At 47.9% G+C, this 27,973-nt stretch overlaps 1 protein-coding gene across 2 annotated transcripts; it reads left to right on the top strand.

The window, feature by feature from the left end:
* On the top strand, positions 1 to 27,969 carry GATA4 (GATA binding protein 4). Of its 2 annotated transcripts, none has more exons than XM_063423280.1 (6): positions 1 to 665; positions 18,654 to 18,823; positions 21,617 to 21,742; positions 22,261 to 22,348; positions 22,607 to 22,752; positions 23,350 to 27,969. In XM_063423280.1, the coding sequence occupies exons 1-6, from the start codon at positions 140 to 142 to the stop codon at positions 23,530 to 23,532; spliced, it is 1,239 nt and encodes a 412-aa protein (XP_063279350.1). In that variant the 5' UTR covers positions 1 to 139; the 3' UTR covers positions 23,533 to 27,969. The 2 variants fall into 2 exon arrangements, with proteins under 2 accessions (XP_063279350.1, XP_063279357.1); XM_063423287.1 differs by having other exon boundaries at positions 18,657 to 18,823.
* Positions 27,970 to 27,973: the final 4 nt, after the last annotated feature.

Here is a 27,973-nt window from a genome sequence, read left to right on the forward strand (position 1 = left end):
AAATCGCATCGCTGGTGGTGTTTTGGTTTTGGCTGGAAGGCTGAGCCCACGCGAGACCGCTCCGGGGAAAAGTGGAGCCGAGGGTCGCTCCGGACCGCGGCCGGGGAGCCGGCTGGGCTTTGGGGAGGCCCCGCACGAGATGTACCAGAGCTTAGCCATGGCAGCAAACCCCGGGCCTCCGGCGTACGAGGGGACAGGTGGCTTCATGCACAGCGCGGCCGCAGCGTCCCCGGTCTATGTGCCCACCACGAGGGTCACGTCCATGCTCCCCAGCCTGCCGTACCTGCAGAGCACCGGCTCTTCCCAGCAAGGCAGCCCCGTCTCCAGCCACTCCATCTGGACTCAGCCCGGAGCCGAAAGCGCCGCTTACAACCCTGGATCTTCTCACCCTCCCGTGTCTCCTCGGTTCTCCTTCTCCACCAGCACCCCCATCCCGGTCACCTCTTCCCGGGAAGCGGCGGCGGCTTACAGCAGCTCCTTGAACCTTTCTGCTAACGGGAGGGAGCAGTACAGCAGGGGCTTCGGCAGCTCCTATTCCAGCCCCTACCCGGCCTACATGAGCCCCGAAATGGCCACGACCTGGACTTCCTCGCCCTTCGACAGCCCCATGCTGCACAACCTGCAGAGCCGAGGGACGCCCGCAGCCGCCCGCCACGCCAACATCGGTGAGCACGGGGCTGGGACACGGGCGGGAAGTTTCACCCCGTTACCCCCCAGATTTTGGGGCACGAACCCCTCTGTGTGCCCTGCAAAGGGCAGGAGGGAGGAATTTGGGGTATTGGGGTTGGCGCTGTCTGAGCGGCCTCTCTGGCTGGAAAACATTGCGGTCCTTATTCTTACTTATTCTGCAAAATCATCATTCCAAAAACATCCTCAAGGGCAACAGCTTCCAAAAAGTAAATGAAATTTAGGGAAGGCCCGGAGCGGCAAGGAATGATGAGCCGAGCTCTGGAGCGAGGGCCTGCCTGCTCCTCAAACAGCTCGGAGGGGATTTAGGGGCTGTGATGGGGATGACTGCGGGGTGCAGGACGGCGATGTTCCATGCCCATTCCTGAGCTGCCTTTAGATGTAAAACCGGGAGCATTAAGAAATCAAAGTTGGGTCCATGAATCCCAAATCTTCCCTTCGGGCTGTTTTACGTTCTGGTCTTTTAAAAACAAAAATTTTGGAAAGGTTAGTTGGGCTACAAAAAGAGAGAGCAAAGAGAAATTTAGAGCTGAGGGGAGAGATGATGGAGAAGGATTAGAAGAAATGCACCCACGTTTATAAGGGTGTTTTTTTGGGGAATTCGGGCACATCTGAACAACACAACCCTGGTGTTTCAGAGTCTCCTTACCCCAAAAAACCTCACCCCGTTCTCTTGCGCCAAGTCCAGTCTCGGAGGCTTTAATTTCATTAAATCTCTCTGGTCCCTACGATGAAGAATTGGTCCAAATGGCTTTAAATACTGCTTTTATATTTCATGGAGTGGAAGAGGGACAAAAGGGGGAAGAAATGCAGGCATATCTTTGCATTGTGGTTTCATAAACCCTTTTTTCCTTCCCGCCTCGTCTCCGTGAAGGTATTTCTGTCGGCTTTGGGGTCGGAGTTAACAAAGAAAACACCTCAAATTTGTCTGCAGATCTATTTTACAATTGTGTTTTCTGACTCGAATTTTGGAGCGTGATTTGTTCCATCGTGTCCAGCAGGATTTGCGTTGTATTTAGCATTATTTTAAGATGTTAAAAGAAGGAAAGTTGGGCGTTGGTGAAGGCTTGGCCTTGCCAACATCTTGTGCTTTTTCTTTAGGTGCTGTAAAATTTCTCAAAACGAGGAACAGACTAAAGATAAAATTTTAGCCAATCTGACAATGTTTTTTGGGAAGCAACGAGAAGGCAGATCATAGAGGAAAATTCAGGATGAATTAAACGATCAAATAGTAATTGACTATCAGTAAGCACATATGAATATTTGTATTTTACCATGGTGCCCATGGTTTCCTTGGGAAAAAAAAAAATCAACTTTTTGCGGTGGTTGCAGAAGGGCTCTTAATAATAAAAATAACCTAACCCCAAAACAATGCAAATGAAGAATTGCAGTTGCAGAAACACCCATCAGCTTTTAAAGTGGCAGGGGCTGAGCGCGGGGATTTGGGGGTTTTGAGCTTGGTGGTTTGTGCTGCATTTTGATGGCAAAAAAATAGGGGTTTAAACAGCACTGGGAAGAAGGGATGAGTTGAACCAGTCCAGAAAATGGTTTCTAATGAAGGGAGAAGGAGCCGGGACTCCTCTTCAGGGCCAGGTCCTGCCTCGGGTGCCGGATTCTCGGCAGCGCGGCCGAATCTGAGCGGTTCATTAGCATGGGGCTAATTACGCCTCTGCCTTGGATATGGAAAAGCACTCGCATTTCAAAACAGAAGTGCTTGAGTTTTGGTTAAAAAAAAAAAAAAGAAGAAAAAGAAAATGAACTGCCTGAGAGTTAGTGAGAGTTTTAAATGGATTTTTGGAAGACAGCTCCGGGAAGCAGTTTAAGGTCCTGTCCCGTCCCCACTTCTCCCTGAGTCGGGCGCGGCTGCTGCCGGGTCCCTCCTTGAAGCCGAGCGATGCTTTGGGCATCGAGAGGGTTAGTGAAGCATTTAGAGGCTGGCTGCGGGGTTCTGAGCTGGAAAAGGGTTTATTTTAATGATTTTGAGTGTAGAAAACTCTGAAAAACTGAAGGCACTGAAAGGTGTAGTGGGGGGAGACCATTGTGGATTGCTCCCATCACAGACCCACTTCAATCCCACATCCGAGCCTGGTCAGCACCTGAGAAATCCCTGGCATGGAGGAGTTGACTCCTTCTTTGCCTTTTCTTACGGTTAAAAGTAATTTTATTCTCTGCACAGCGAGGAATCTCAAGGTGAAAACGCAATCCTTTTAAATCGAGTGGTATTTGCCGCGCTCTCATTTTCTTTTTCCAGAGAAATAACCACCACGTTTGGGTACTGCTAAATGCTTAGCAGCCCTGGGTTCATTAAAATTCTAATTATTATCACTTTTTTAAAAAATAAAGATAAGTATAGGCTATATACTTATATACTATAGGTATAGCTGAATATCCAGACACGAATTCAGTCTATGCAATTGGGCATGACTTCCCCCCCCTGTTTTCTAGAAATATATCCCTGTAACAATAAAGCAGCACACGGGGAAAAGAAGATTAGTGAAAATGTATTCGAAGAAAATAACACTAAGAGAAATACAAATCTTCTAGGTTTTTTTTCCCTAAATTGAGAATTTTTGGCTCGGGTTAACCCGTTGTTTAAAGGACTGGGAAGGATGGGTAAAACACACGTCCCGTTTGTAGAACTTTCCCTGGTGCGAGTTCAAAATGCCAAATTTGGGCTTTTCAGGGTACGTTTGGTGACTGATTTCATTATCCTGAAGAGCAGGATCAGAGCCCGTGGTCGAGGCAGTGAACTTGCCCCAGGCATTGCCTGGGATGGAGTTACTGTGAATTCCCGACTTAATGAGGCATGAAAAGGACCAGCTGCAGAATCTCCTCTCAAAAGACTTCCCCGCCAGCACCAAAAATCTCTTGAAATCGCTCCCAAAATTACCCTGGATGGGCAGTTTGGCTCTTGCCCCTTCCCCGGGCAGAGGGGAGCGGAGACAGAGGGTCCGAGCGCATCCATCCCACAGCCCCTCGCAGCCTCCTGGACCTTTCCAGGCTGGGGAAGGGCGCCCAGATCCCAGATTTCCATCCCCGTTCCCTTTTATTTTGCTCACAGCGGGGATTTTACTTTCGCTGTGGCATCGCGGAGGTTGGCGTGGTTGGGGATAAATCGGGGCTGTGGGCATTCCTAGTGAGTGGTTTTTGGATTTATATATATATATATATATATATATATATATATATATATATATAAATTTTTTTTTTGCTAAATCGAAGTCAGGGCTCCTCAAACAGGCGCTGCTGGAACACAGCAACAGCATCTGGGGAGATCAAAGCCTGGAGCAGACACTGGGTTGGAAAATGTCCTTTCTGCTGCTGGTGGGGGAGAGATTGGGAACCAGATCTTAAGCTTTCCCACTGGGATGCTAAGAGATCTGCCCTGTCGCATCCCGGGGCTGACATTCCCAGTGATTCATTGGCATTTGTTACAACCCTCTGCCCTGCGAGCAGCCCCTGACCTTCCCCACGCACCGAGGGACAAGGTGGCCGGTCCCTGTGGGGTGCCAGGCGATGAGGGGGACCCAGCATCGTCCTGTCCCTGATCCTGGAGGGATGGGACCTTAGGACGGAGGGATGGGGCCATAGGATAGAGGGATGTGAGCGTAGGATGGCAGAAAAGGCTGTGGGACCGCGGGAAGGGGCTGTAGGACACTGAGAAGGGGCTGTGGGACATCGGGATGGGACTGTAAGACATTGAGAAGAGCTGTAGGACACCGGGAAGGAGCTGTAGGACATCGGGATGGGGCTGTAGGACATCGGGATGGGGCTATAGGACATCGGGATGGGGCTGTAGGACACTGAGAAGGGGCTGTAGGACACCGGGATGGGGCTATAGGACATCGGGAAGGAGCTGTAGGACACCGGGATGGGGCTGTTGGACGCGTCTGCATTTTCCTCCATCCCCCGTTTCGCAAGCGGCCGCATTTCTCACCTCAGCCCCGCCGGCGGGGAAGGTTCGCCCAGGGCTTTGTTCCCCCCTCTGGGTTTGAATCCATCTTCTGCTCTCCTTCCTAATTTAATTGTCACCCGTCAGTCTGGGATTTGGGATGAAACCAGCAGAATCGGGGTTTCTAATCTCTGAGCTAGATCAAGCTTGAACACACAAGTGTTTATTCCCCTCTCCAAGCCCCCAAGCAGTAGAATTTAAATTGTAAATAAATCAATGATAATAATAAAAATAACACCATCACCCCTATTAATAATTCAATTTCTTACTTCAAAATTGCACTGTATTACCAAACACAACTTATGTTGCACAGAATAGCCATGTGGTAGTATATAATATAAATGTCCACAAATTTTTGTAGAGCAGTAAAACTTAAGGCAGTGGATGGTGGTGCTTAATCTAAAACTTTATTAAACCAGGATTAATTATTTTTCACCCATCTGTGTGCATTTCTTGACCCCTGCAACAATAACAGCAATACGTATTTTTTAAGAGACAGCTTATATTTTGCTCTCTACATAATTTTTGCCAGAAATTTTAAAGAAAAGAGGCAAAATTCTTGGAAACAGATGAAGGTTTACCAGGCAGAGCATTACAAAGGAAACCAGGCCCAATCCTCACACCTTTGTGCCCTTCTGATGATGGGAAAATCTTGGCTTGGCCGACAGAAAGGGGCTCCCCAAAACTGGTTCTCCCAAATGCAGAGGGGTATTTTAAATGGACAAACCATTTCATTCTGCAAATTTAAGAATGTATGGAAAAAACACCAACAAAGCACCCAACAGCAAATAAAATTCCAAGTTGGTTGAAAAAGTGGCATTTTATGTGCCTGAAGGTATGCAGCCTGTTATTTCTGGGGGAGGATATTTGCAGGGGCTATTAAAATAAAGGTGGGATTTTAAGGAAAATTCAGTTTTTAAAAAAATGCTTGTCTTGTCCCAAAACCTTCAGAAGTTTTGTTTCTGACCGGCGCAGCGCTCTGGGCTGGAACTTTTGCTCCTTGAGCCCTACGGAGCTTTGCAAGCTTAAGGAAAAAAAGGGAATGCAAATATATCAACTTTGAGAGGTTTTATTCCCAAATCTGCACACCAGCCCGGCGTGTCCTTCCCTCTCTGCAGTTTCTTTATTGAAAAGGAGGTGCAAAATAGGATTTTCAGGAATCTTCCCATGTTCAGTGATTCTCCTGGGGGTTCACGGGACAGAGGAAGCCGAAATCTTGGGTCCTTCAAGGCTTTTGCAACCCAACTATAAAAAAATTAACAAAGAGTTTGCTCCCCCTTTCAGGCTCATTTGCTGCCTGCAAAACCAGGGGGATTCTACCTCAAGAGCTCCGTCCATCGGCTTAGAAAATAAAGTTTTGCTGATGCTGGGAAGGAAAGGCAGAAATGCAGATTTTTGCTGAGCCTGCCACATGTTTCGGGGATGTGTGATCCAAAAAACGCGATTATGCCGCCAAAACCCTTCAGTTGTAATGGCCAGGTTGGGTTGTCACAGGTCTGAGTTGCTTGGGAGTGGGGAATGTGTGTAATTATGCCTGCAGGATTGCAAAACGGGAGATGGGAATATCTGGAAATGCCAAATATTCACCTTGTCGGCGGGTCGGAATCCGCGCTGCCGTCTGGCAGGAAGGTGTAAATTTGCCTTTGGTGTGCGAGTGCGAAACGCTGCTTAAATAACTAAGGAAATAGGTGAGAATTTGCTCTGACCTCCCAAATTAACTCAAATTATAGAAGCAAATTTCATTATAAGGTGGGATTGAGGGTTTTGGGTTTTTTGATTTTAAGAAAAACTGGTCTTTCTCCTTCTTGGGACAGAGCTCTTGCAGCTGTCTACAATCACATCCCACATTATGGCAAAATATGAAAACCTCTCCCGCCTTTCCAAATCTTCCCCACATCATCGGTCACGGTGACCGGGCTTGAGCTGTAAATACATCTGTAATGACAAATTAAACCCAATTATCTGCCAGGCCTGAGCACTGAGGTCTTTTCACACACGGGCGCTTGCACTTGTGTGACAGCCCTCGAAAATAATTCCAGCACCGTTGGCACGAGTGGCATTAGAGGCTCTTTTGAAACGCCTGCGTTTTCAGACCTATTCCAAAAATGTTGGGTTTTTTCCATTTCTTTTCCTTTTTTTCCTTTTTTTTTTCTCCTTTTTTTCCATTTTTCCAGGAGCTCCTTGCTGCGGGGTACGTTGAGTGCGCAGCGCTCCCCACGCTCCTGCACCTTTTTAAACGCTCGCGGCTCTCAGCGGCGATTTCTTTTTCAATACGATAAGCTCGGGCTGGATTTTCTCATCCCCCCATAAAAAGAACTGGCGGGCGCTGGGTCTGCTCCAAAAGAAGAGCCAGGCAGAAATTTTTCAAGCTGGATGCAGATCTGACCCCACCATCAGCACTGAAACGTTTCAGCTTTGGGGATTTGGCAAGACCTGGGTTTTAAAGCTGAATTTGGGGCAGCGTCAACTGCAAGCAAAAATAATTCTTTCTTTTCCAAGAAGTGCCCAGTGATTAATTTTTTTTCTCAATAATTTGCTGGCACAGAGGGGTTTTTTGCTTAACGAGGTAGATACCTAATTGTACAATGAAGTATTTGCTTGAAGGGAGCAGGCTGGGTATTTCCAATGTCTCGTTGCTTTCTCTGTCTTTCTAAGGCCAAACCTGCTCAGGTTTTTAGGATCAGCCATCCCCTAAAAGACAGATTCTGTATGGACTGTGACAAAGGAAAAAACAACCTCAAAAATACCCACGTTCCTTCCTCAGAGCTGAAGCCTTCCCCGATTTAAAGCACAGGGTGGTTCAGTGGAAGCTGGTGTGGGATCAGGCTTATGCAAATAGATTCCATAGGGAAGAAACTCAGCCCACTGCAAATTACGTGGGAATTTACATGTGTTTTCAGGGAGGTGAAACCCCAAAATCCAGTGGGACCTTCCTTTTTTTCCTGAGAAGTGGCCACTTCGTTTATATGCTGCAGCATGAAGGATTTCATGATGTTTTTTAAATTATTTTTAGTCACCCCTAAAGCTTCTGAGACTCTTATCAGAGCCAGCTGGGCTCGAACCACTCACACCAGCCTTGGGAGAGACTCAGAAATTAATTTTGTTTGTGAAAGAGGAAAAGAAATAACTCCTGGAAAGCCAAAAATTAATAATTTTTCCAGCAGAGGTGGGGTGAGGGCAGCCGGATGAGCGATCCCGCAGGGCTGACCTCCCGTCTCCACCAGGGACTGGTACTGGATTGCTTCTGAATCTGGGATAACAAAATTGCTGCCTGGAAATGCTTCCTCCTAATCCCTGGGAATTAAGTTGGTGTCTGCCGGGGGAGCATTTCAGGAGAGGTCCCGTGGTGGGACCGCTCCCTGCTCCTGCTCTCCTTCCCAGAGCTCAGCCCTTTTCCGCTTCCAGCACCGTGGATTTACAGGGGGCTGGGATGGAGCTGGGTTCCCATTGCCATCAGACTCTCCTAAAAGTTTAAAACCCAAATTTGGGGGCAGAGATGAAGCAGGGAGAGAGAAGGAGACCACGCCAGTCTCTCCAAGCAAGGTTTTGCCAATTCTTCCTGGTCTTTCCCCAGGGAGCTCCCTGTGTCCATAATATTTAAGCAAATTCCAGGTTGTCCTCTGACCTCGAGGGCCTCCTTTGGCTCTGCAAACACCTCCAGACAGTTCAGGAGACATCTCCCTCTTGCTGGATTCCCAGCTACTCACCCCTGGCTGTTGCCAGCCCTTGTACTTTGGTGTACCTCAATTTTCCTTCAAGCTCCAGCTTCTGGAGTCCTGTTATCATATGTCAGGCTCTGCTCTTTCAGAAAGGGAAAGAACAGCTTTCCTGGACACGGGAGAGGCTGGAAAACCCTGATCCCTTCATGCTGAAATCCTAGACGAGGCAAAAAAAAACAAACCCTAATATTTATTATTTAAACTCCTATGAGTTTCCAAGCCAGACTCTTGGATTTGCACGCCAGGGAGCCACCATTATTCAACATCCAGGGCTCGCAGTGCTGGAGCTGTAAAAAAAAAAATCAGTGAGGGCCTGAGCCCCAGACATCAGGACTCCTCCGAATGACGTGAGGTCCCAGATGTCTGAGATTATTTTGGGAAGGGAGTGCTGGCCCCAGGGGCTGCCTGCCCGAGGGGCTGGCTGCTGGGAAGGACTCTGGGTTGGGACATGCCTGGGTGATGTGGAGCATGAGAGGGACAGCTGGTTGAGGGGGGGGGATGTCTCTTCCACACATTCCCCTGGGTTGGGATGATGCTCTGGATCCTGGGCATGACTTCTCCCATGTTTTCATCCTTCATTACTTCCCTGGGACAGATGAGGGATGCTGTAATTTATCCCGCCCCTCTGGACATGAAGATCTGGGCTTGAGGGTCTTTTCACTTCCCCAAATAAGTAGGACCACGAGGAGGAGGGTGAAATCCCTCTCGCACCCCCTTCCCTTTGCCTCAAGCCAGGGAAGGGTCCCTGCTCTCCCCGAGCACTTCTCTCCCCAAACCCACATCCCAGGCAGGCTGTGCCACCTCCCTCCACACCAATCGATAACAACGGGTGAGCAGGTTAATTATAATCACAGAATAAACGCCGCGGTCTCAAAGTTCACCCAACTTCAGCAGCGTTTCAAAACGAGCGGACGGCGCCAAGAAACTTTCATTGATTCCTCTGGGGCAGGTGTGGGAGTTTGAACCTGTCCCCAGGCTGATCTTGATTCGAGGCCTACTCAATTTTCCTCCTTATCTCGACTTTCGCCTATCTTATAATGCCTGTTATTTTAGATAAAAAGTCCAATCAATTGGGTTAGAAAAACTGCAAGTTATATGTGGCCCTGATAAGTTCGGTACCTGCCGTTTTATTGGCCTGGGCTGCGAAGTGACCTTTGCAGATGCTTTATCATCCCCTCCTCCCGCCCCGCTCGGGGGCTGAGTTGACTTAACGTCCAGAATAACTAATAAAAGAGGAAAAGAGAAGGGCCAGGGGTTAGACAAACTCGCTGTCCCCTCTAACGTGATGAGCCGTAGTAAACACCTTTTTGTTTGTCTCTGGCTGGAGTCCTGCTGGGAGGCCGGGATCTGGCCTGGCTTGTGCTGGTGCAGATCCTCTGAGTGGGATTTATCAGTGGGACAGCTCTGAATTGGAGGCAGAGCCTGGGTCTAAATCACAGAAATTAGAACAGAACTGGGACAGCAGTTTGGATATGTCAGTCTTGGTCAGTGCTGTCACGCTCAGGGAGGGATTGGACTTGTAGAGCAGTCCTACATATTCCATATATTCCTACACATGGTATAGACATGTCTTATAAAGTGAGGGAGTTTAACAGTTTAATACATCATATATGCTTTACACATATAAAATGAGTTTTTAAAAGCATGTATGTGTGTGCATTTGTGCACATATATATGTATATGTATATGCACACACCATTCTATATAGTTAAGTTTTACACAGTCACAGAATAATAATAATAATTTTAATAGCAAAACCAGGAAGAATTGATTGGAGATGATTCCTAACTTGCTACAATGGCATTCTCAAGGACATCCCAGGCATCCCTTCCTATGGGAGAGGGTCTGGAACTAAATGATATTTAAGATCCTTTCCAACCCAAACCATTCTGTGATTCTAGGACATGCTGTGTATATATATATACAAATATGTGTGGTTTTATATATATATACCACACACACATAGAGATATAATAACAATAATACAATTGACTGTATTTCTACAAGAAAGATTTTGTCCGTTTGCTTTGGATAAATGTCTGTCCTCTTGATCTGGGAAAAAAAATCCAAACAAACAAAACAAAACACCACAATAAAACCAAAAAGCGACAACAACAAAAAAAGCCCCAACCAACCAACCAAACAAACAAAAACAAACAAACAAACAAACCTTTGAGTTTCTGGAGTTGTAGGATTGTAGAAATGCATGTTTTAAGATCCCTAGCAGGACAACCACCCCAGCAGTGGCTGAGAGCACATGGATGAATGGGACGAAGCTTTGTAATGCCCAAGGATGGTCATTCCCCCGTCTCCTAATGAAAACCCAACAGACCAGAATCTTCAATCACTGGTGAAGAATCACCTTGGGGTTGTCCTGTGCAGAGGCAGGAGTTGGCCTCAATGCTCCTTTTAGCTCAGAATATTCTGTGTTTGTGAGATAATTGTTAGCCCCTGGCATGGCCCAAGCACAGACCACCTCAGCCTGAGTCCAGAACCTCCTGGTGCAGCACCTGGGAAGAAGTTTGGATGTGATTGGGGTCTCGGAACATTTAACCATGGCCAGACTCTGCTGGCTGGGCTTAGGGTGAGGCTTCACCACTTACCCAGTTACTGGCCCTGGCTCACCAGGTGCCCACAGCCATAAGGCCAATTCCCATGGCTCAGCGATGGAGCAGCAGCTTGGCAGGACTCCACAACACACCTGCTTGTGGTTCCCTGTGGGGACACCAGGAACAGCTGCACATGATCCATTACCTGTCCCCAACTCAGAAACAGCTGCCCAGGAGGGATCATGACACTGTAAATCCCCAAGCCTTTCTGATCCTCTTCACTTTTTCCTCACTGTCCCTTCCCTGTGGCCATCAAAAAGAATCTCTTGACCGGCACATCTACTTGGAGATGGGCCAGATTTCAAGCAGGGCAAGGCTGTAGCTCTTTTTTTCTTTGTCAAAAGAGAGAAAGACCATTTCCAGGTGCCTCCTGCCAAGCAGATCCCAGGCTGTGGCTGACTCCATCTTGCCCATTCCCTGGGCTCTCCGTGCTAATCTGAGATTTGTTAAAAAATATTTGGACAGTCGATAAGCGGAGGAATCTCCTGTTTATCAGAGGAGCCTCAGATATTTACAAGTGTAAGAACTGCAAGGAGAAGTAAGGAAGGGGAGGTCACCTTGGTGGGTGGGAGTTCACTCAGGCACAACTTGACAGTCAGCAGAAGCTGCTTTTGGACACCAGGTCATTCTCAAAGAGGTGGCCAGGAGGCTCCCACCAAAAGACCCTTAGGGATGTCTGCATTCCTGTCTCCTTCAGGGCAGGCTGTGCACCTTTGGGATGTGGGACATGGTAGTTCAATGTATGTGTGGACTGTCTCTCCACTAAACTTTGGGACAACCACAGGGCTGGATATTTTGGGCCGTGGTGGTTTTGGTGTGCTGGAGAACCATCAGTGCTTTTCCAAGCAACCAGGTCAGCCATTCCCCCAGCTCCTGCCTTTCCCAAAATACTGTTTAGATGTGATTTAGAGGAATCCAGCTTGTTTCCACCCACCCTTCTTCCATCCATTTCTTGTCTCCAGCTGTGCCTTTTGAGAGTTGTCCTCTTGGCCCCCTCCAGTGTCACTCCTTGTCATGGGGAAAGGACAGTGTCACCACGAGACGAAAAGCCTTGCTCAAGGGCATCTTGTTGCAGAGCCAAGACTGAACTCTAATCCAGGCCCAGAATTTGCCCAACCTTCTCATCGTGGCCCTCCTGCACATGATCTCAGCTGGTCCTTTGGCTGCTTCCAGCTCCACCGTCCTTCAAAGCACAGAAAACATATCCATGAAGGAAAGGAGTATTCCTGGCTGCTGGCAATGGTGTGTGCCACAGACCTTGGCTTGCTGCAGGCAGAGCAGGGAGTGCTGCAGGGGAGGGACACAATGTTCCCTTTGCCTTGACGTGAAACATTTGGCCTGGGAAGGGTTGCACGGGAAATGTCTCGCCGTGGTGTTCCGTGAAGACGAGGAAAATGCAGATTTCTTTGCCTTTTGGAAAGTCAGGCTGCAGGGTGAATGTCTCCTCAGCAATAAGTAGGGTCTTTATGTTTTCAGAGGGAAAACTGTCCGGCCCAGGCAGCTAACTGGGTACACAGCCATTTTCTCCACCACAGATATGTCAGATAAACCCTAAAACTTTCTGGAATGGCATCAAGCCATTTCTGTGAGGCTGTACAATGATGTTTTTTGCTTGAAACCCTGTTTCTGGCTAAGCGTGGGGAATTTACCTGGTTCCCCACTTCCTGCAGATCCTCAATCACACGGGTGATGCCTTCTGTTAGTCCAGCCCAGGGGAGAGCAGGGAGCCGCATTCCCATAGCACCCAGCCCAGTGAGGGGCACTGCTCGGACAGGCACTGTCCCACTCCCCCTGTGTTTAGATCCCATTAATCTCTAAAACCCTGGGTGAATTTTCCCCAAATTCTGTTTGAGGGGAAACAGGAAGAGAAGAGAGAGCAGAGAGGGAAACGCCAATGAGCAAACCCTGTTTTTACAGAAACACCTTTGGCTCCATTAGCTCCATCCTCACTTTCTGATCCCAGCCTGTGTGCCAAGCTGGTGTTGTCCCTATGGACAAAGAAAAGGCTCACTGACAGCTTTCCTTTGGCTACAGAGCTCCCCAATGCATAAATTTGGGCTTTTAAAATATGCAGTCACTCCCTGCTCATTCCTCTTTTGTCTCTCCTTTTTTATTTTATTTTTTTTTCCTGCCACAATCCTGGACCAACCAGCACTTTTAACTGGGCTGTGATCTGACCAGAAACCTTTTGGTGGGTTTTTCCCCTTGAAACCTCAGCTTCTGGAATCATGCAATTCATGGAGACACCTCCACCCATTCCAAAGAAACAGAAGATGTGACTTTCAGCTCCTCTATCTGCAGCAAAATGTTGGTTTAAAGGACCCCAAAAAGAGTAGGAAGGATTTCCAAACTGCCACTTTTTAATGGGAACAGTTTTGGGATTTGGGACGAAGTGTCTGGGAATGGTAAATCCTGTTTCCCCTGCCGTGCTGTTGTGGCTGTCCCCTGAAGCAGAAGGTGAGGGTTTCCTGGGTGGGATTCCAGGGTGTCCACGTCCTTTGCCTCAGCTGTGAGTGCCCCTGAGAGTCCATTTGGGGTTTGTGTATACACAGGATCGTGGCTCTCACCTCTTATCATAACAAATTGTTTTAGGAAACTGCTTCTCTGCTGGGAAAACTGCTCTCAGGCTCTGTTTAGAGCCTGTAAGTGGCCTGGCTGTGTTTGAAGGACAGTTCCTCCTTTGCTGAGTTGCTTCATTGGGTTGAGATGACACTTCTGCAGGGGGAACTGTTGATATCAAATATCTCTCCAGCTATAAACAAAACTCCAGTGCTATATTAATGGAAGTCTCTTTCCATTCAGAGAGGGTGAAGGCGGGAGGGGGCTGGAGGGAAGCAGAAGACAACCTCGTTGTTTCTCATGCAGGAGGGTCTGACCCAAACCAGGGCAGGGAGGGCTCTTTGTCCCCTTCCACAGGATGGTCTGGGAAGAGAAATTCATAAACTGCATGCTGGCTCTGAACTGAAGGATTCAAAATTCTTCCTTTTTCTGTTATCATTCCTTAGAGTCCTGATCCATCAGGTTTATGCATTCAAGACGATCTCTCCAATGCAAACAGTTTTAATCACAGAACCACAGAATGGTTTGGGTTGGAAGGAACATTAAAGTTCATCCAGTTCCACACCTGCCATGGGCAGGGACATCTTCCACTATCCCAGGTTGCTCCAAGCCCCATCCAACCCGGCCTTGGACACTTCCAGGGATGTGTTGCTAAAGAAAAGCCCAGAGGTCTGGACTTAGGGATGGATGTAGTGCCAGGCTGGCAGAGTTGGGGTTTGCAGAGATGGTGGAAAGAAGTCACTTCAAGCCACTCTCCAGGCTCGAGCCTTGGGTTGAGTTGCAAGTGAATGGTTCTCCTGTTTGGAAGGCAAAATTCCTCAGACCTTTGGTGAGCCAGAGGTGCTGGAGGTGTGGGCTGGCAGGGCAAGCTCCAATCTGCTTTTTTGATGACCCCAGCATTGTCCATACAAGTTGATCTCAGTGGATGTGAAGGACGCCTCCCACCGACCAAGTGTCACAAAGAGTCACATCCAAGAATTCTTTACTCCCTACCAGACCCCTGTGCCCCGCTCAGGAGTCACTGCTGGCTCCCTGGGAACTGGATATCCCATTGTGGAAAGTATTTCTGACAGGAGCGTACTCAAGGCCTCACCCAAGATTACGAGGCAGTTGTGCAACACACAAGTGACATTTCCTGGCCTGGCGACCTTGCAGTGATCATAAACAGTAGATGTGAAGGGAAAAATAGTCTCATTATACACAGCAAGTTGATGACCAGGATAGGGATGAGACACAATGCATCCTCTCCACTGGTCATCCAGTGAGATTTCATGATCTGCTTTCATGTGAGAAGCTCCTTCATTGACTAAAGGCAGGGTTTTATGAAGAATTAAGTAGAAGGCCATCAGGATTAGTCAACACCAGGGACCCAGCCCATAAAAAGGACTGAATGATCCCAAGATACAAGATAAGGGCTTGGCAAAGGCACGTGGGGAAGCTGAACATTCAAAGAGGGAGATGAGGCCACTCAGCACACACGAGGCTCCCCCAGCCATGGGCTGACGTCCTTCTCAGCCTGATCAGCAAATCCTTTCCTCAACCCTGTCCCAGTGCTGGCCGTACCTGGCTTCGGGAGAGGGTGTAAATCTTTCCAGCAGAAAGGCCATTGCAGAGGTCACCGGATGGACCCATAAATCTCCATTATCAGGCAGCGGCTCCTGTGCCACAGAACGGAAATTATTGCCCTGAGTGGGACTGGGGGAGCCTTTCCTTCCCCCCTCATTGTTCAGGGCCCTCCGGGAGCCGCTCGGGCCATTTGCTGCCTGAATAAACGTTTCCTTTCCCGGCTGCAAAGTACAAGGAGTAAGTGTCAGGGGATCTCATAATGCCAGGATTTAGAGCTCCAGCCCTGAGCCAGAAGCCAAGGAAACACTTTGCTGCTTTTTCCTGGGGAGTCTCCTTAATCCCCATTATTAATAACAGTGACAAATTAAACAATTAGTGCATTTGAAGCCCGGTGACCTCTGTGCCCAATTTAGCTCAGCCTGATGGTGGATCCTGGGTCCTGTGGGCTCTGAGCTCTGGGAACATTTTGGTTTCCTGGGTTCTGGACACCCACCCACATCGAACTGCACATGCTGCAGGTCTTCAGGTGATACTTTCTCATTATTTTGTAGATCTTTAGGGTTTTTCAGACCAGGGGGATGTGTGGCCAGAAGGACAGCTCAGAAAGCTCCCCTCGGCAACTTCATCCTGGAGCTGAGGGATGCTGTGAAAATTTATATATACATTCATCGTGTATATACAAAATAATAATTATAAAAATATAATTTATTCTAGAAAGAAATCCAGTCCCTTGTTTCACACTTCCTTAGGGCCCAAACACCTTTTATTCAATAAATGACATGCACTAAGCCCATATCATCATATCTAAGCCAACATCCAGTAGCTCCTAAGACACCTCCTGTGCCATCCCAAAGCATTCTTTGAAGCAGGTGAGGATATATCTCCTCCAGGTGATATCCCCTGGGTCAAGGAGTTCTCCCTGCTCTGTCAGGGCTGCAGGAATGTTTTTAATGAGGTTGCACTCTGCCGGTGTCATCTGACTCAGCGCTGGGTGGTGCCCAGCGGGGACACACCCATCTGATACGGGCTGTGATACGGGAGAGCCGCCCATGGCGTGGAGCCTGGGTGTCCCCTGGGAACAAAGTCTGTCCCTTCCCATCTCAAACACCAATGATTCCCATTTATGAACGTTCACAAGGATCACCTTTGCCTACACAGCTGAGAGGGGAAAGTCTCACAAATGTTATTGCCATGGAAGAGGAAGGGGACTTTCGGAAACTTCAACTAGTGAAAGTTTGGATGGGGCTTGGAGCAACTTGGGTTAGTTTAAGGTGTCCCTGCCCATGGCAGGGGGCTGGAATGAGATGGGCTTTAAGGTCTCTTCCTACCCAAGTCATTCCGTGATTCTATGGAAGTCCCTCGAGAGAGACATTCCTGTCCAAATCCCATGGAAACTGGGGAAAAAACCCAAAGCCCAACCCAAAGGTGCCAAAGAAATAGCGAAGAGTATTAGTCAAATGCAGATGGAAAAGGGGAGCAGGTCTCAAGGCAGGTTTGCACTGGTCTTTTGCATGTCGATGAGAAACCAGCACTGAAAATAACGTGGCACTGGAGCTGGGTGTCCCACTCCTGGGAAATAACACTCAACATTTGGCAATACATTATTTATTGCCAGAAGATAGGAGACTTACATTTTTCTAAATTCAGAAATAGATCCATACTTGAAATTTTTTCCAGGGACCTTCTTATTCAATAACTATTAAATTCTTAATATTTCTGAGGGACTGTCAGGAATTTCCTCCTTTATCTGCGCTGAAAAGCTTTCATATTTTGGTTTCCTGGTGGAAAAATCTCCAAGAAAGATCATATTTTGTAATTAGTCACAGGCACAACTTAAATCACTCAAGTTTTAACTGTCACCTTTTGATTACTCTGCTTTGCTAAATTCTCCCTGAATTATGTCCACAACTCTTTACTGAATTATTTTCTAAGAAGAATGGATTTTTTACAAGGAAAAAAAATTACTGTGAAAATACTTTGGCTTTTTCTTTGGAAAATTACAATCAAAACCCTCAACAACTTCTAAGATGAAAAAAAAAAAAGTGAAATGTTTTCCTTTCTTGAGATTTTTCAAGGAAACGAGTCCTTTCCTGACCAGCTGTTTCAATCCCTTCTCTTTTTAAGGAAGTTTATTTGATCTAGATTTTGGCTGTAACTCAGTTGTCATTTTAAGGGAGAAAGTGAGGGTTGTTGTATCACTCAATCCTTGTGGACAACAATCGCCTGGAGGGATTCCCATCTTTTTGAAACCACCCAAATTGCTTCAGGGTAATGAGATTTCCCTAAACTGCTGGGAAGATACTGGATTCCTGCTTTTCTGGCTCCAGAGCTGCTTGGGTACAATAAATTACTGCTCTCTACCATTTCCCCATGGGCACAAGGTGTAATCTCCTGCCATTTTTAGCCATATTTTCTAGGGAGAATTAGGCTTATGTGAATATTTGTCTCTGTTAACTGGCGCCACTTCATTAATTTTTTTTGTCCTTTGGCCACTCCATGGTTATGCAGTTTCCTGCAGATTTTCCAAAAATAGTCTGGGGAAAAGAGAAAATAAGGCCACGTCTGAACATAACCCTTACTAGACATCAGAGAATCCACATGGGATTGAGGCACAGCTCAGCAAGAAGCCAAATTTTGTTGGTTTGCTCCTTGGGGAGCAATTGTCTTCCAGCAGGAAGCAGAGATTTTTGTGTAAAAAGCAGGTGGACAAGCAAAAAAATACAGTGAAGTTCTTGGTTTCTGGAAGGGTTTGTATGGAACAGGGAGTGAGTTGTGTCTTTCCAAAGGATGATGCAGTCGAGCTGTGTTGTGCTGACCTTTGAACCTCCTGGTCCTGCCACAGCCAGAGGGACTGGACTGGCCCAGCCCAGGGCAGGGCAGAGAGTGACAGAATGGTTTGAGTTGGAAGGGACCTTGAAGATGAACCATTTCCAACCCCCTTCCATTGGGCAGGGGATCTTCATGTTGTACGTGGGGATTCCTGTAACTCAGGAGATGTTTTCTGTGCAGAGAATGGGGTGAAGGCACACCAGCCTCCCCTTGGGTCTCTGCAGCCATTCCCCCCAGCAGAGGGGCTGGGTGAGGAGCATTCCCATGGGGAGCAGGGAACATGGAAGGGTTTTCCCTGCCCAGCTGAGATGCCAGACCTCTGGGCAGTTCTGCTCTGTGGGGTTTGTGTTTATCCCTGGTCTCAGGAATCTGCCTTGATTGCGGCCAGGGTTGTTTGCCTGCCCCGATCTGCTGGCCCTGGCTATGGCCAGTCTCAAAAATTGGATAACGTCAGAGCAGAAGGGAAAGGTTTCTATTTCTGTCTCCTGGTGTCTGTGTCCCAGCACATCCCTGCTGCCACAGAAGTGCCTGCATGGCAGGGAAGGGAGTCCCTCTTCCCAATAATCCCAAGGGGGGCTTCCTTGGGGAAGGGTGTTTCTTGCAACCCATAAAATCTGAATATTTGTGATTTCTTGGAATGTTCCTTCTGTGCTAAACTGAGAAGCAGAGCAGCAACTAAAGGTACAGCCACCTGATTAACTGAGTCTTCTCCCTTCTCTCCCATCCTGGCAGCAGAATTTTTTGATGATTATTCCGAGGGGCGAGAATGTGTCAACTGTGGGGCCATGTCCACCCCGCTGTGGAGGAGGGACGGCACGGGGCACTACCTCTGCAACGCCTGCGGGCTCTACCACAAGATGAACGGCATCAACCGGCCCCTGTTCAAACCCCAGAGGAGGCTGGTAAGTCAGGATCACACACGTGGAGCGAGGAGGAGGCAAAGAAATCTCGGAGATGCTGGGGTGTTTCAACTCTATCTACCCAGACGTTCAAAATAAGCCAGATTTGCTCATGCTTGGGACACTCCAAGACCTTGCAGTGCCCAGAGCAGTTCTCCAAACATTCAGCCGGGCAGTGGAAGGGGCTGTAGGACACAGGGTGATTTTGGGATTTGTGGTGTCAGCTCAGCAAAGCCAGTGTTTGATTTAGTATCACTGCAGGTATATTTGGAGGAATGGCAACTCTTTCCAGGTCCAGCACAGTGCCAGTCCATACTCTCTTATCCACAGGGATCCCTGGTCACTGCTGGGTGAGCCCCTCACTTCATGGTGACTTTTCTGGATACTTTTTTGGATACTCTGCTCCCATATCTGTTGGGTGAGGTGAAGCCCCCACTGTAGGGCAGGTCAGGGAATCCCAAAGCCTGCGGGGTCAGGGTGGGGTATGCACAAGGAACCTGGGGGACAGGATTGTTCAGCCTGGAAAAGAGAAGGCTTTGGATTGACCTAATTGCAGCTTTTGTGAAGGAAGCCCATAGGAAAGATGAAGAGAGATATTTACAAGGATGAAGGATAAACGGGAATGGTTTCAAACTGACAGAGCAGGTTTAGATAGGACATTAGGAAGAAATCCTTCCCTGTGAGGGTGGTGAGGCCCTGGCACAGGGTGCCCAGAGAAGCTGTGGCTGCCTCTGGATCCCTGGAAATGTCCAAGGCCAGTTTGAACGGGGCTTGGAGCAACCTGGGATAGTGGAAGGTGTCCCTGCCCATGGCAGGGGGTGAAAATTGATGATCTTTAAGGTCCCTCCCAAACCAAACCATTCCATGATTCTGTGAACTCATTGTTGATAACCTGCTGCTCCCTGCATGTTTTGGTGAGGGGTTTTGGGAAGGTCTCTGTGTCCCCAATGACAAGAGTCCATCAGGACAGGCTGAGAAATTTGGGACTGTTCAGCCTGGAGAAGAGAAGGTCTTGTGGAGAGCTCAGAGCCCCCTCCAGTATCGGAAGGGTCACACAGGGAAGCCGTGACTCTTAATCAGGAACTGGAGTGGCAGGAAAGGAGCAGTGGGTACAGTTTTAAAGAGGGGAAATTTATGTTAGGTATTAGGAGGAAGTTTTTACTGTGAGGGTGGTGAGACTCTGGAATAGGTTACTCAGGGAGGCCGTGGATTCTCCAACTCTGAGAGTCTTCAAAGCCAGGCTGGATAAGGCCTTGAGCAACCCGGTCTAGTGAAGAAGCGAAGACGTCCCTGCCCACGGCAGGGGAGTGGGATGAGATGATCTTTAAGATCCCTTCTAACCCCTTAAAATTCTATGATCCTACAACATTCTACAATTCCATAAAGTTCCAAGATCACGAACCCAAGCTAAAAGGAGCCACCTGAAAGCCAGGTTTCCACACTCCTTGTTTTCCACGAGGCTCCATCCCCACCCTGTCCTGCCCTGTGCATCGCTCAGCCCTGTCTGTGCCCAAACCCAGCCGTCCCCTGCGAGTGACAGAAGTGACAGCGGCAGCCTGGGCGCTGCCAGCAGCCGCAGGCACCGAGCGCCCTCTTGTGAGACGCCTCTCCAGACACGGAGTGATCCAGGCAGGCTTGACCCGGCACAAAGCACCTTCCCTCTCATTTACTGCCCTCTAAGCCCTGAGCTTTGAAGGGCTGTGGGAAGAGTCAGGCAGGTGTGGAGGATGTGGCTTCTTCTTCCTCTGCCTCCCACTCTGCTTCCCAGCTCAAAAGTTGTGGGGTTTTTTTGGCTTCAAGCCTGTTGCTTTCTCCTGTTGCTTTCTGAGCCTCACTAAACCTGTTCACCCAGAAAAAGAACTTCATGTCTGCTCCCTGCACTGATTCATTAGTGAAACTTCCTATTAATTATCCCTCTTTATCAAGAGGAGGAAAACGCTGCTGGGAGCGTCTCTTTTTTTTATCTTCCCCTTGAGCTCCATGAGCAACACAGCACAAAGCCAGCAAGGAATATGTAACATTTATGGTATTGGTAACATTTTCTTGGAATAGCCATGATGCCTGGAAGGTTTGGGAGCTGGAAAAGGCAGGATGGCTTGAGATCCAGACAATTTAGTGTAGGTGTGTACACGTGCAGGGGGTTTCTAAGCTGCTACTACAGCTGCTGGAGATCTGGGGCTCTGTCCAGCTGATGTGGGATTCTGGAGAAAGGAGGCTCAGTGGGGACCTTCTGGCCCTCCACAACTCCCTGACAGGAAGGGGTTGGGCTCTGCTGCCAGGAAACAGGGACAGGATGAGAGGACAGAACCTCAAGCTGTGCCTGGAGAGGTTCATGTTGGACATGAAGAAGAATTTCTTCACTGAAACAGTGGTCAGGCACTGGCAGGGACTGCCCAGGGAGGTGGTGGAGTCTCCATCCCTGGAGGTGTCCAAGGAACGACTGGACGTGGCACTCAGTGCTCTGATCTGGTTGACGAGGTGGTGTTTGGTCACAGATTGGACTCAATGGTCTTGGAGATCTTTTCCAGCCTTAAGGACTCTATTTCATGTCTCTGGTGCCATCTGAGATGGCCCAGGAGAACTGAGACCTCCTGGAGCCAGTGGAAAGGCAAGAGGGGCAGAAAGAGGCAGTTGGACAACTGCAAAGGGGCAAAAAGAGAAAAAGCCAGAGAAATAAGAGAGGCAAGAGGAGAAGGAACACTTGAGGCGTGGTGGAGCGAGCTGGTTGGGATGTGGGGCACTGCTGGTGAGGGCACTGCAGGGCTGACGTGTTTCCTTGCTCTGTTGTCCCCACAGTCAGCATCCCGCCGTGTTGGACTCTCCTGTGCCAACTGCCACACGACCACCACCACGCTCTGGCGCAGGAACGCCGAGGGGGAGCCCGTCTGCAACGCCTGCGGGCTCTACATGAAGCTCCACGGGGTAAATCCTCACTGTGGGAGGGTGCTCATGGCACCAGGCTGGGGGATGGCTTCTTTACACACCTCTGTGCTCTCCTGGAGCTGTTTTTCCTGCTGTCCTGTTAGGTTTAGTCCCCCTCAAGGTTACGTCATGTTTATACCTGCGAGGGGGTGTGCATGCTGGGTATTTCTCACATACTAATTAGGTCCCCTTTGCAAATAAGTCCTAAAACCTAATAAAACCAGATCTAGATTCTTCCCACATAAATTCTGGCACCTTGGTTAAAAAAGCCAGGCCAGAAGCACAAACAGATGAGCTGTAGTTCGTTTCTGGCCCTAAAACACTCAATACCATGGTGTGATCTGCCTTCTTATTCCCATTTGGATGCACATCTGGAATCTCTTGACCAGGGAATTTGGGCTCCATCTTGTTGCTTTCAATTAAACCAGCTTGACCACAAGTTAGAACTGGAATCGTGTTCTCTTAGATGACCTTAAGGACATTCAGAAACCAGTGTGCTTTTCTGTTTGGATCCACAGGTTCCAAGGCCTTTAGCCATGAGAAAAGAGGGAATTCAGACGAGGAAACGCAAGCCTAAGAACCTTAACAAAACAAAGGCACCCGCAGGTGAGTGTTGAATGAAGGAATTTATTTTATTATGTGTATTTGTGTGTGCACTTGTATTTCTGACCACAGTGCCCTCGAATTAGAGATCCAATAACAAAACAGGCCAATTTATGAACAATGGGGGATGTCTAAATACCTGAATACACTTCTAACTATTTTAAAATTTGTTTTTACCACCCTAACTTCTGGGTGAGGGGGCACAGCTCTGTGCTGAAAGGTCTTTGGAAAGAGCCTGTTTTACCCTCTGGTTTCTCCCAGGCCCATCCAGCAGCGAGAGTCTTACCCCGACCACCAGCTCCACCAGCAGCAGCAGCAGCAGCACCACGACCACCGAGGAAATGCGCCCCATCAAAACAGAACCCGGGCTCTCATCTCACTATGGGCACCCCAGCCCTGTTTCTCAGGTACAAAGGGGAAAAAATAAAAGAGAAATAGGATGGTAGACATGGGGAGAACATCCTCAAAACTTTACATTTTCAAGTACTTGAAGACAAGTGCCTGAAGGGAGGCTGCAAAAAAAGATGGAGAGAGGCTATTTACAAGGGTCTGCAGTGACTGGACAAAGGGGAATGGCTTCAAACTGAAAGAGAGCAGGTTTAGATTTGATATTGGGAAGCAATTCTTCCCTGTGAGGGTGGTGAGGCCCGGGCACAGGTTGCTCAGAGAAGCTGTGGCTGCTCCATCCCTGGAAGAGTCGAAAGTCAGACTGGATGGGGCTTGGAGCAACCTGGGATAGTAGAGGGTGTCCCTGCCCATGGCAGGGGGTGTGAACAAGATGATCTTTAAGGTTTCTTCAAACCCAAATTGTTCTGTGTTTCTAGAATTAAAGGGAAAGGGAGGGAGGAGGAAAGAGCCTGTCCAAAGCATCCCACATAGGCTGCAGTCTCCAGCACTTAAGGAAATCTAGACATATTTTTACAACAGCACCAGCCTCACTAAAGGGGTTCACATGGTCCTCTCAGGTTTGAAGCTTTTTTCACAGCATTCTCCTTTCTCCATAGGCATTCTCAGTCTCTGCCATGTCCGGACATGGATCATCCATTCACCCTGCGATCTCAGCTCTGAAGCTCTCCCCCCAGGCTTACCAGTCAGCCATGAGCCAGTCTCCTCAAACCAGCTCCAAACAGGACTCCTGGAACAGCCTGGTGCTGGCTGAGAACCACGGGGACATCATAACTGCATAACCTGGCCCTTGCCCCATGAACTCCAGGCTGATATGCTTGAGAGATGAAGAAGATGCCACAAAATCAAGTCAATGTCGTCTCCACCTCCCCTGCTCTCCTGCCTTCTCTCCCCTTGTGAGATGTTCCAGCAAAGAGGTAAAGAGAACTTATCTGAGGTGGAGGGGAGCTCCTATAAAATGAACAGAGAAGACTCAAATCTCAGAGTGACTCAAGGATTTGAAGCCTATTTTCCCCACTTTAAATGAGCCTGTCTATTTGACTGTCACCACTTATTATGAAACAGCCAGAAACACAGAGATGGACACAGTTCTTGAGTTTTATTTAACAAAATCTGGCATTTTAAGACTCAGGCAGTGGTGGAGCAGAGACACTTCTTCTGTCACCACCCACTCTTTTCCTGAACAGAAGAAAATGCCATTGTCTTCTCATGACCCAAATTCAGTGATCTTCCACCAAACGGAGGCAGTTCCAGTTTGCTGAACAGACTTCACTAGAGATTCTTTAGTGGCTTTAGTGGATTTGATATGATGTAGGGCAGAGAAAAAAAGAGACATCCCCATTCCTCCTCAGCTCACACATGTAGAGCATTGTCTTCATTTTCCTAGATGGTCTGGAAAGCTCATGAATGTCCGTATTTAATAGTAACTCCTTTCCTATTTATCACCACGAAATCGTGGGACTGTGTTTTTAGAAGGTTGTTGGCTGAGCCTGGAGTAGGTCTGTCCAAAGTCAAAGAGGGATTTTGGAGGAAGGAACCTTCTGGAAGAAGGTAGATGAGACCCATGCTGGTCATCAAACCCTGGAGAAAATGGCTGGGCTCTTCCCTGATGGATAGCGACAAGCCAGGCTTAGAGATGATTCAAGAGCACAGCAAGTGAAAGATGCTCTTCTAATGCTGCTGTGCCATTGCTTTTCAGACAGATAATTTAATTATTTTGCCTATTTTATGTTGGTTTGGGTGCCACTGGTGAAATCTGACTGTCACTTATTTTCGGGTGTACTGTGAGTGCCCACTTTCCCCCTAACAGCTGGCTCCTGATCATTTCCCACATCTAGTCCTTTAGGATTTCACTTTTTGCAGCAAGCAGTGGCTTCAGCCCCTACTGGAGGTGGCAGGGGCAGTTTTCTTTATCAAGCCTGCAAGAGAAGCACAACTCCATTAAACAAGACTCGACTGTTTGCTTGCCTATAAGGCTCTCAGCTACCAGAGAATCCTGGCAAATGGAGTTGGAAGAGATGCTAAGAGCCCACTGACTCATTCCCTTTTTCCAAAGGGATCAGTCCTGCCTAATCCAGCCCTGACTGCTCTGCCTCTGGTTTAACAAACTCAAACTCCAGCACCACAGATGCCACAGCTCCCCTGGGCAGTCCAAGTGCTTCACCAGATGCTTCCCGTGACATTTGCATCAACATTTCCAAGGAAGGACAGCTTTGCCTGTCCATGCAGAGAGTTCCTGGGAGACCTCATCCTGCAAGATTCTTCACTCTTGTTTCTGTCTGCTCCCAAGCTCTGTTACTCTTCTTGCCTTCCCAGCTCCTCTCTTTTCCTCCCCGCATTGAGTACAGAAATACCAAGTGAAAAATCTCTGTGGGGGATTGTGCAGCCCTCCCAAATGTGCCATCCTCTGTCTCCCACTGTTTAACATTCCCACAGGGAGTGTTCTTCCACACAAACTAAGGCACATGGCTTGGTGAAGACGAGAGCCATGGACAGGTTTGAAACAAAAGAATGGCACTGTGTTGTCTTTGTTTGAAGTCACCCTTTTCCTCCCGGTGGTGTAAAAGCTTCTCTAAGGAGAAGGATTCAACTGGACTGGTCGTGACTGGAGAGTCCTGGACCCTCTCACATTCCTCGTTCTCTCCATAGCTCAGATTTGCAAGGTTTTGGAGGGGTGACAGAGCCTCCACACTCCCTAGAGAAAAACACCATGGCAATGATGCCATGGGAACAGGGGGGTGGTGATTGCACCAGCTCCCACTCTGTCTTGCCGAGCTAATGCAGTGTTTAGCCTCATTAGTGCTAATTACAGATGAGGGAAGGACATTCATGAAACATGAATAAAAAGAAATGAAATTCTGTGATTTTGTTCAGACCTGCTAGGCTTTAGAGAAGAGGCCATAAATAGCACTGAAAAATAAGAATTTGAGGTGAAAACACAAAGGTGTTCCTCCATTGGCAGGAAGATCTTTAACCAAACTCCTTCTTGAAGTAAATCCCTTTGTAAATGGCAGTCGAGGTCTCCCGGGATCTGGCTGTGAATTCCTGGCCATAACACAGCAGCCTGCACCACAAAATGCCACATGGCTCATGCCAGCTTTTGAGATATTCAGAACTACCTGGGAAAGCCCAAGAGGGAGAGGAGCCTCCTGGAGAGGATTAAAAGTCCAGACCAACCACATGCAAGTCTCTTTTTCCATCTGGAGGCTCACAGTGGTTCTGTCTACCTTCCCCTCCCTATTGCTGTGCTCCTCCTCCTTCCTTCAAGGCCAAATTCCCCAGTGGAATTTTTCTCCTGCCCTTAGAACCCACTCAGAGATGCCAGAAAGAACTCTGCTCATAATACCAGAAGGAAAAATCCCTGCAGAATATATCTGCCTTATGTCCCCTTGGTAGAGATTTATGAATTGGATTTTAGCCTTCCTCAAAGCCTGAAAACAATTCTTGAATCAGTGAGGAGCATTTGCAGATCCCTGCTAACAGAACAAGGCATCTGCTTTCAAAAGGTGAAGCTCTGGGTGCTTTAGGGGTAGAGGACAACTCTTTAGGGATAGAAATTAGCTTTTTTGTCCCCCTTTCTGACCCAGGAGCAGAAGTTTGGATACACCAGGTTCTGTGGTTCTTTTCAATCACCCAAAACTGTTGTAGAGCTGCTGTTGGCCCAAGAGATTTTGTCTTTTTCAGGCCAACGCTGATATCAGGATGGTGAGAGACTGACCTCAGATGCAGCATCATAATTTCAGATGGGGTACAAACACATCATAATTGATGGATCCCCTTCTTTAGAGCTTCTAATGATCAAATTACAGAGTAATTAACTCAGAAGGGATGAGATCAGGTCTCTCAAGGCCCTGTTCGGGCAACTTTTGAATATTCCCAAGGATGGAAATCCCACCGCCTCTCTGGGTTCCCTTTCCAGTGTGTGCTGGTTTTGCATTGATTGAAGAAAGCTGTGGCAAAAACCAGTTAGTGATGAGGAGCACTGAAACAACAAGCAGGTAGATCAGGCTGCAAAGATAGAGGTGTCAAAGATAGACTTGGGTTGGCAAACTTGAAACCACTACAGAGTGTTTGACCACCCTCATGCTGGAAATGTTCTTCCAAGAATCACTGGCAAATTCATTGCTCACAGTTTGGGATTCCCACGTGAGGAGTCATTGTGAGAGGCTGACAGTGGTCTCCAAGCCCAGGAATCACTCAGAGCCACGTCTTGCAGGTAGGAGCTGGGATGGCCAATGCAGGATAGCAACTGCAGAAGTGACAGACCAAGGGACACTCACAGGAGAAGAGGATTAAAGTGCTGCCACTTTCAGGACACTCAGCTCCTTCCAGCAAGAGGAGCCAATTACAAAGTTCCAGGTTCCACCTGAGCTCTGCTTTCCTGCTTGTGGTGGGGGAGGTAATGAATTATATCCATTTATTAGAGACCCATTAAGGCAAAGTAATTATTGGTTTTATTATTGCTTTTATTGCTGGAGAACCTAGTGAGATCCATATCAGGTCCTACACAAATACAGGACTGAGAACTATCCCTTCCCTGAGGAGCAAGAGGGAAGGGTCCACTCCTCAGAACTCCTCAACACACTTAAAAATGCATTTGTGGGATTTGTTCCCCTTGAGATTATTCCTAATCAGGAAAATTTTGACACTGAAGGGTTATTAGCACAAAGTTTGGTTGTGCCAAACCAGACCTTGGCATCGGCCCAGTGGCCACCAAAGTGAGATGGGCAGATGAGAACCAGGACAGGGAGGCAAAAAGGTCATTTAACCATTTCTAAATGTCTTTGCTCTTTGTGGAAGTGCAGTATGTTGATCCACTTCTGTTATTCTTTGTAAATTGATCAGACAAGATCCACAGATCACTTGCAATCTTATGGGCTTGGATGGAGAGGGTGCAATCAGGAGGAGCTCAGGAATATTGCAAGGGAGCTTTAAAACCAATCAAGAACTCCAAATGTAACATTGAAGCTGTGACTATGTCAGGGGTGGTGTTTTGTTTTGCCTTTTTTTCTCCCCATGTATAAAGTTTGAAGCTTCCCAGGTGATCTGGGAAGGTCTCATGGAAACAGACACTTATTTGTAAAGGGGAGAGGGAAACCAACCAACTGAACAAGCTGTAATTATTTAAAGATGTAAAAAAATATCTATTATGAAGTAGTATGGCTACCAATCCACGTAACTTCTACACCTTTAGAACTAATGGAAATAAAACAATGATAATAA

The sequence above is a fragment of the Prinia subflava genome, chromosome 2 (assembly GCF_021018805.1).
Source record: "Prinia subflava isolate CZ2003 ecotype Zambia chromosome 2, Cam_Psub_1.2, whole genome shotgun sequence".
Classification (NCBI taxonomy): domain Eukaryota; kingdom Metazoa; phylum Chordata; class Aves; order Passeriformes; family Cisticolidae; genus Prinia; species Prinia subflava.

What these genes read in the sequence shown, in the direction of transcription:
- GATA4 (XM_063423280.1), top strand. Translation starts at nt 140, where the DNA reads ATGTACCAGAGCTTAGCCATGGCAGCAAACCCCGGGCCTCCGGCGTAC. An exon ending in CGCCCGCCACGCCAACATCG is followed by an intron (nt 666 to 18,653) that starts GTGAGCACGGGG and finishes CCATCCTGGCAG; the next exon opens with CAGAATTTTTTGATGATTAT. An exon ending in ACCCCAGCCCTGTTTCTCAG is followed by an intron (nt 22,753 to 23,349) that starts GTACAAAGGGGA and finishes CTTTCTCCATAG; the next exon opens with GCATTCTCAGTCTCTGCCAT.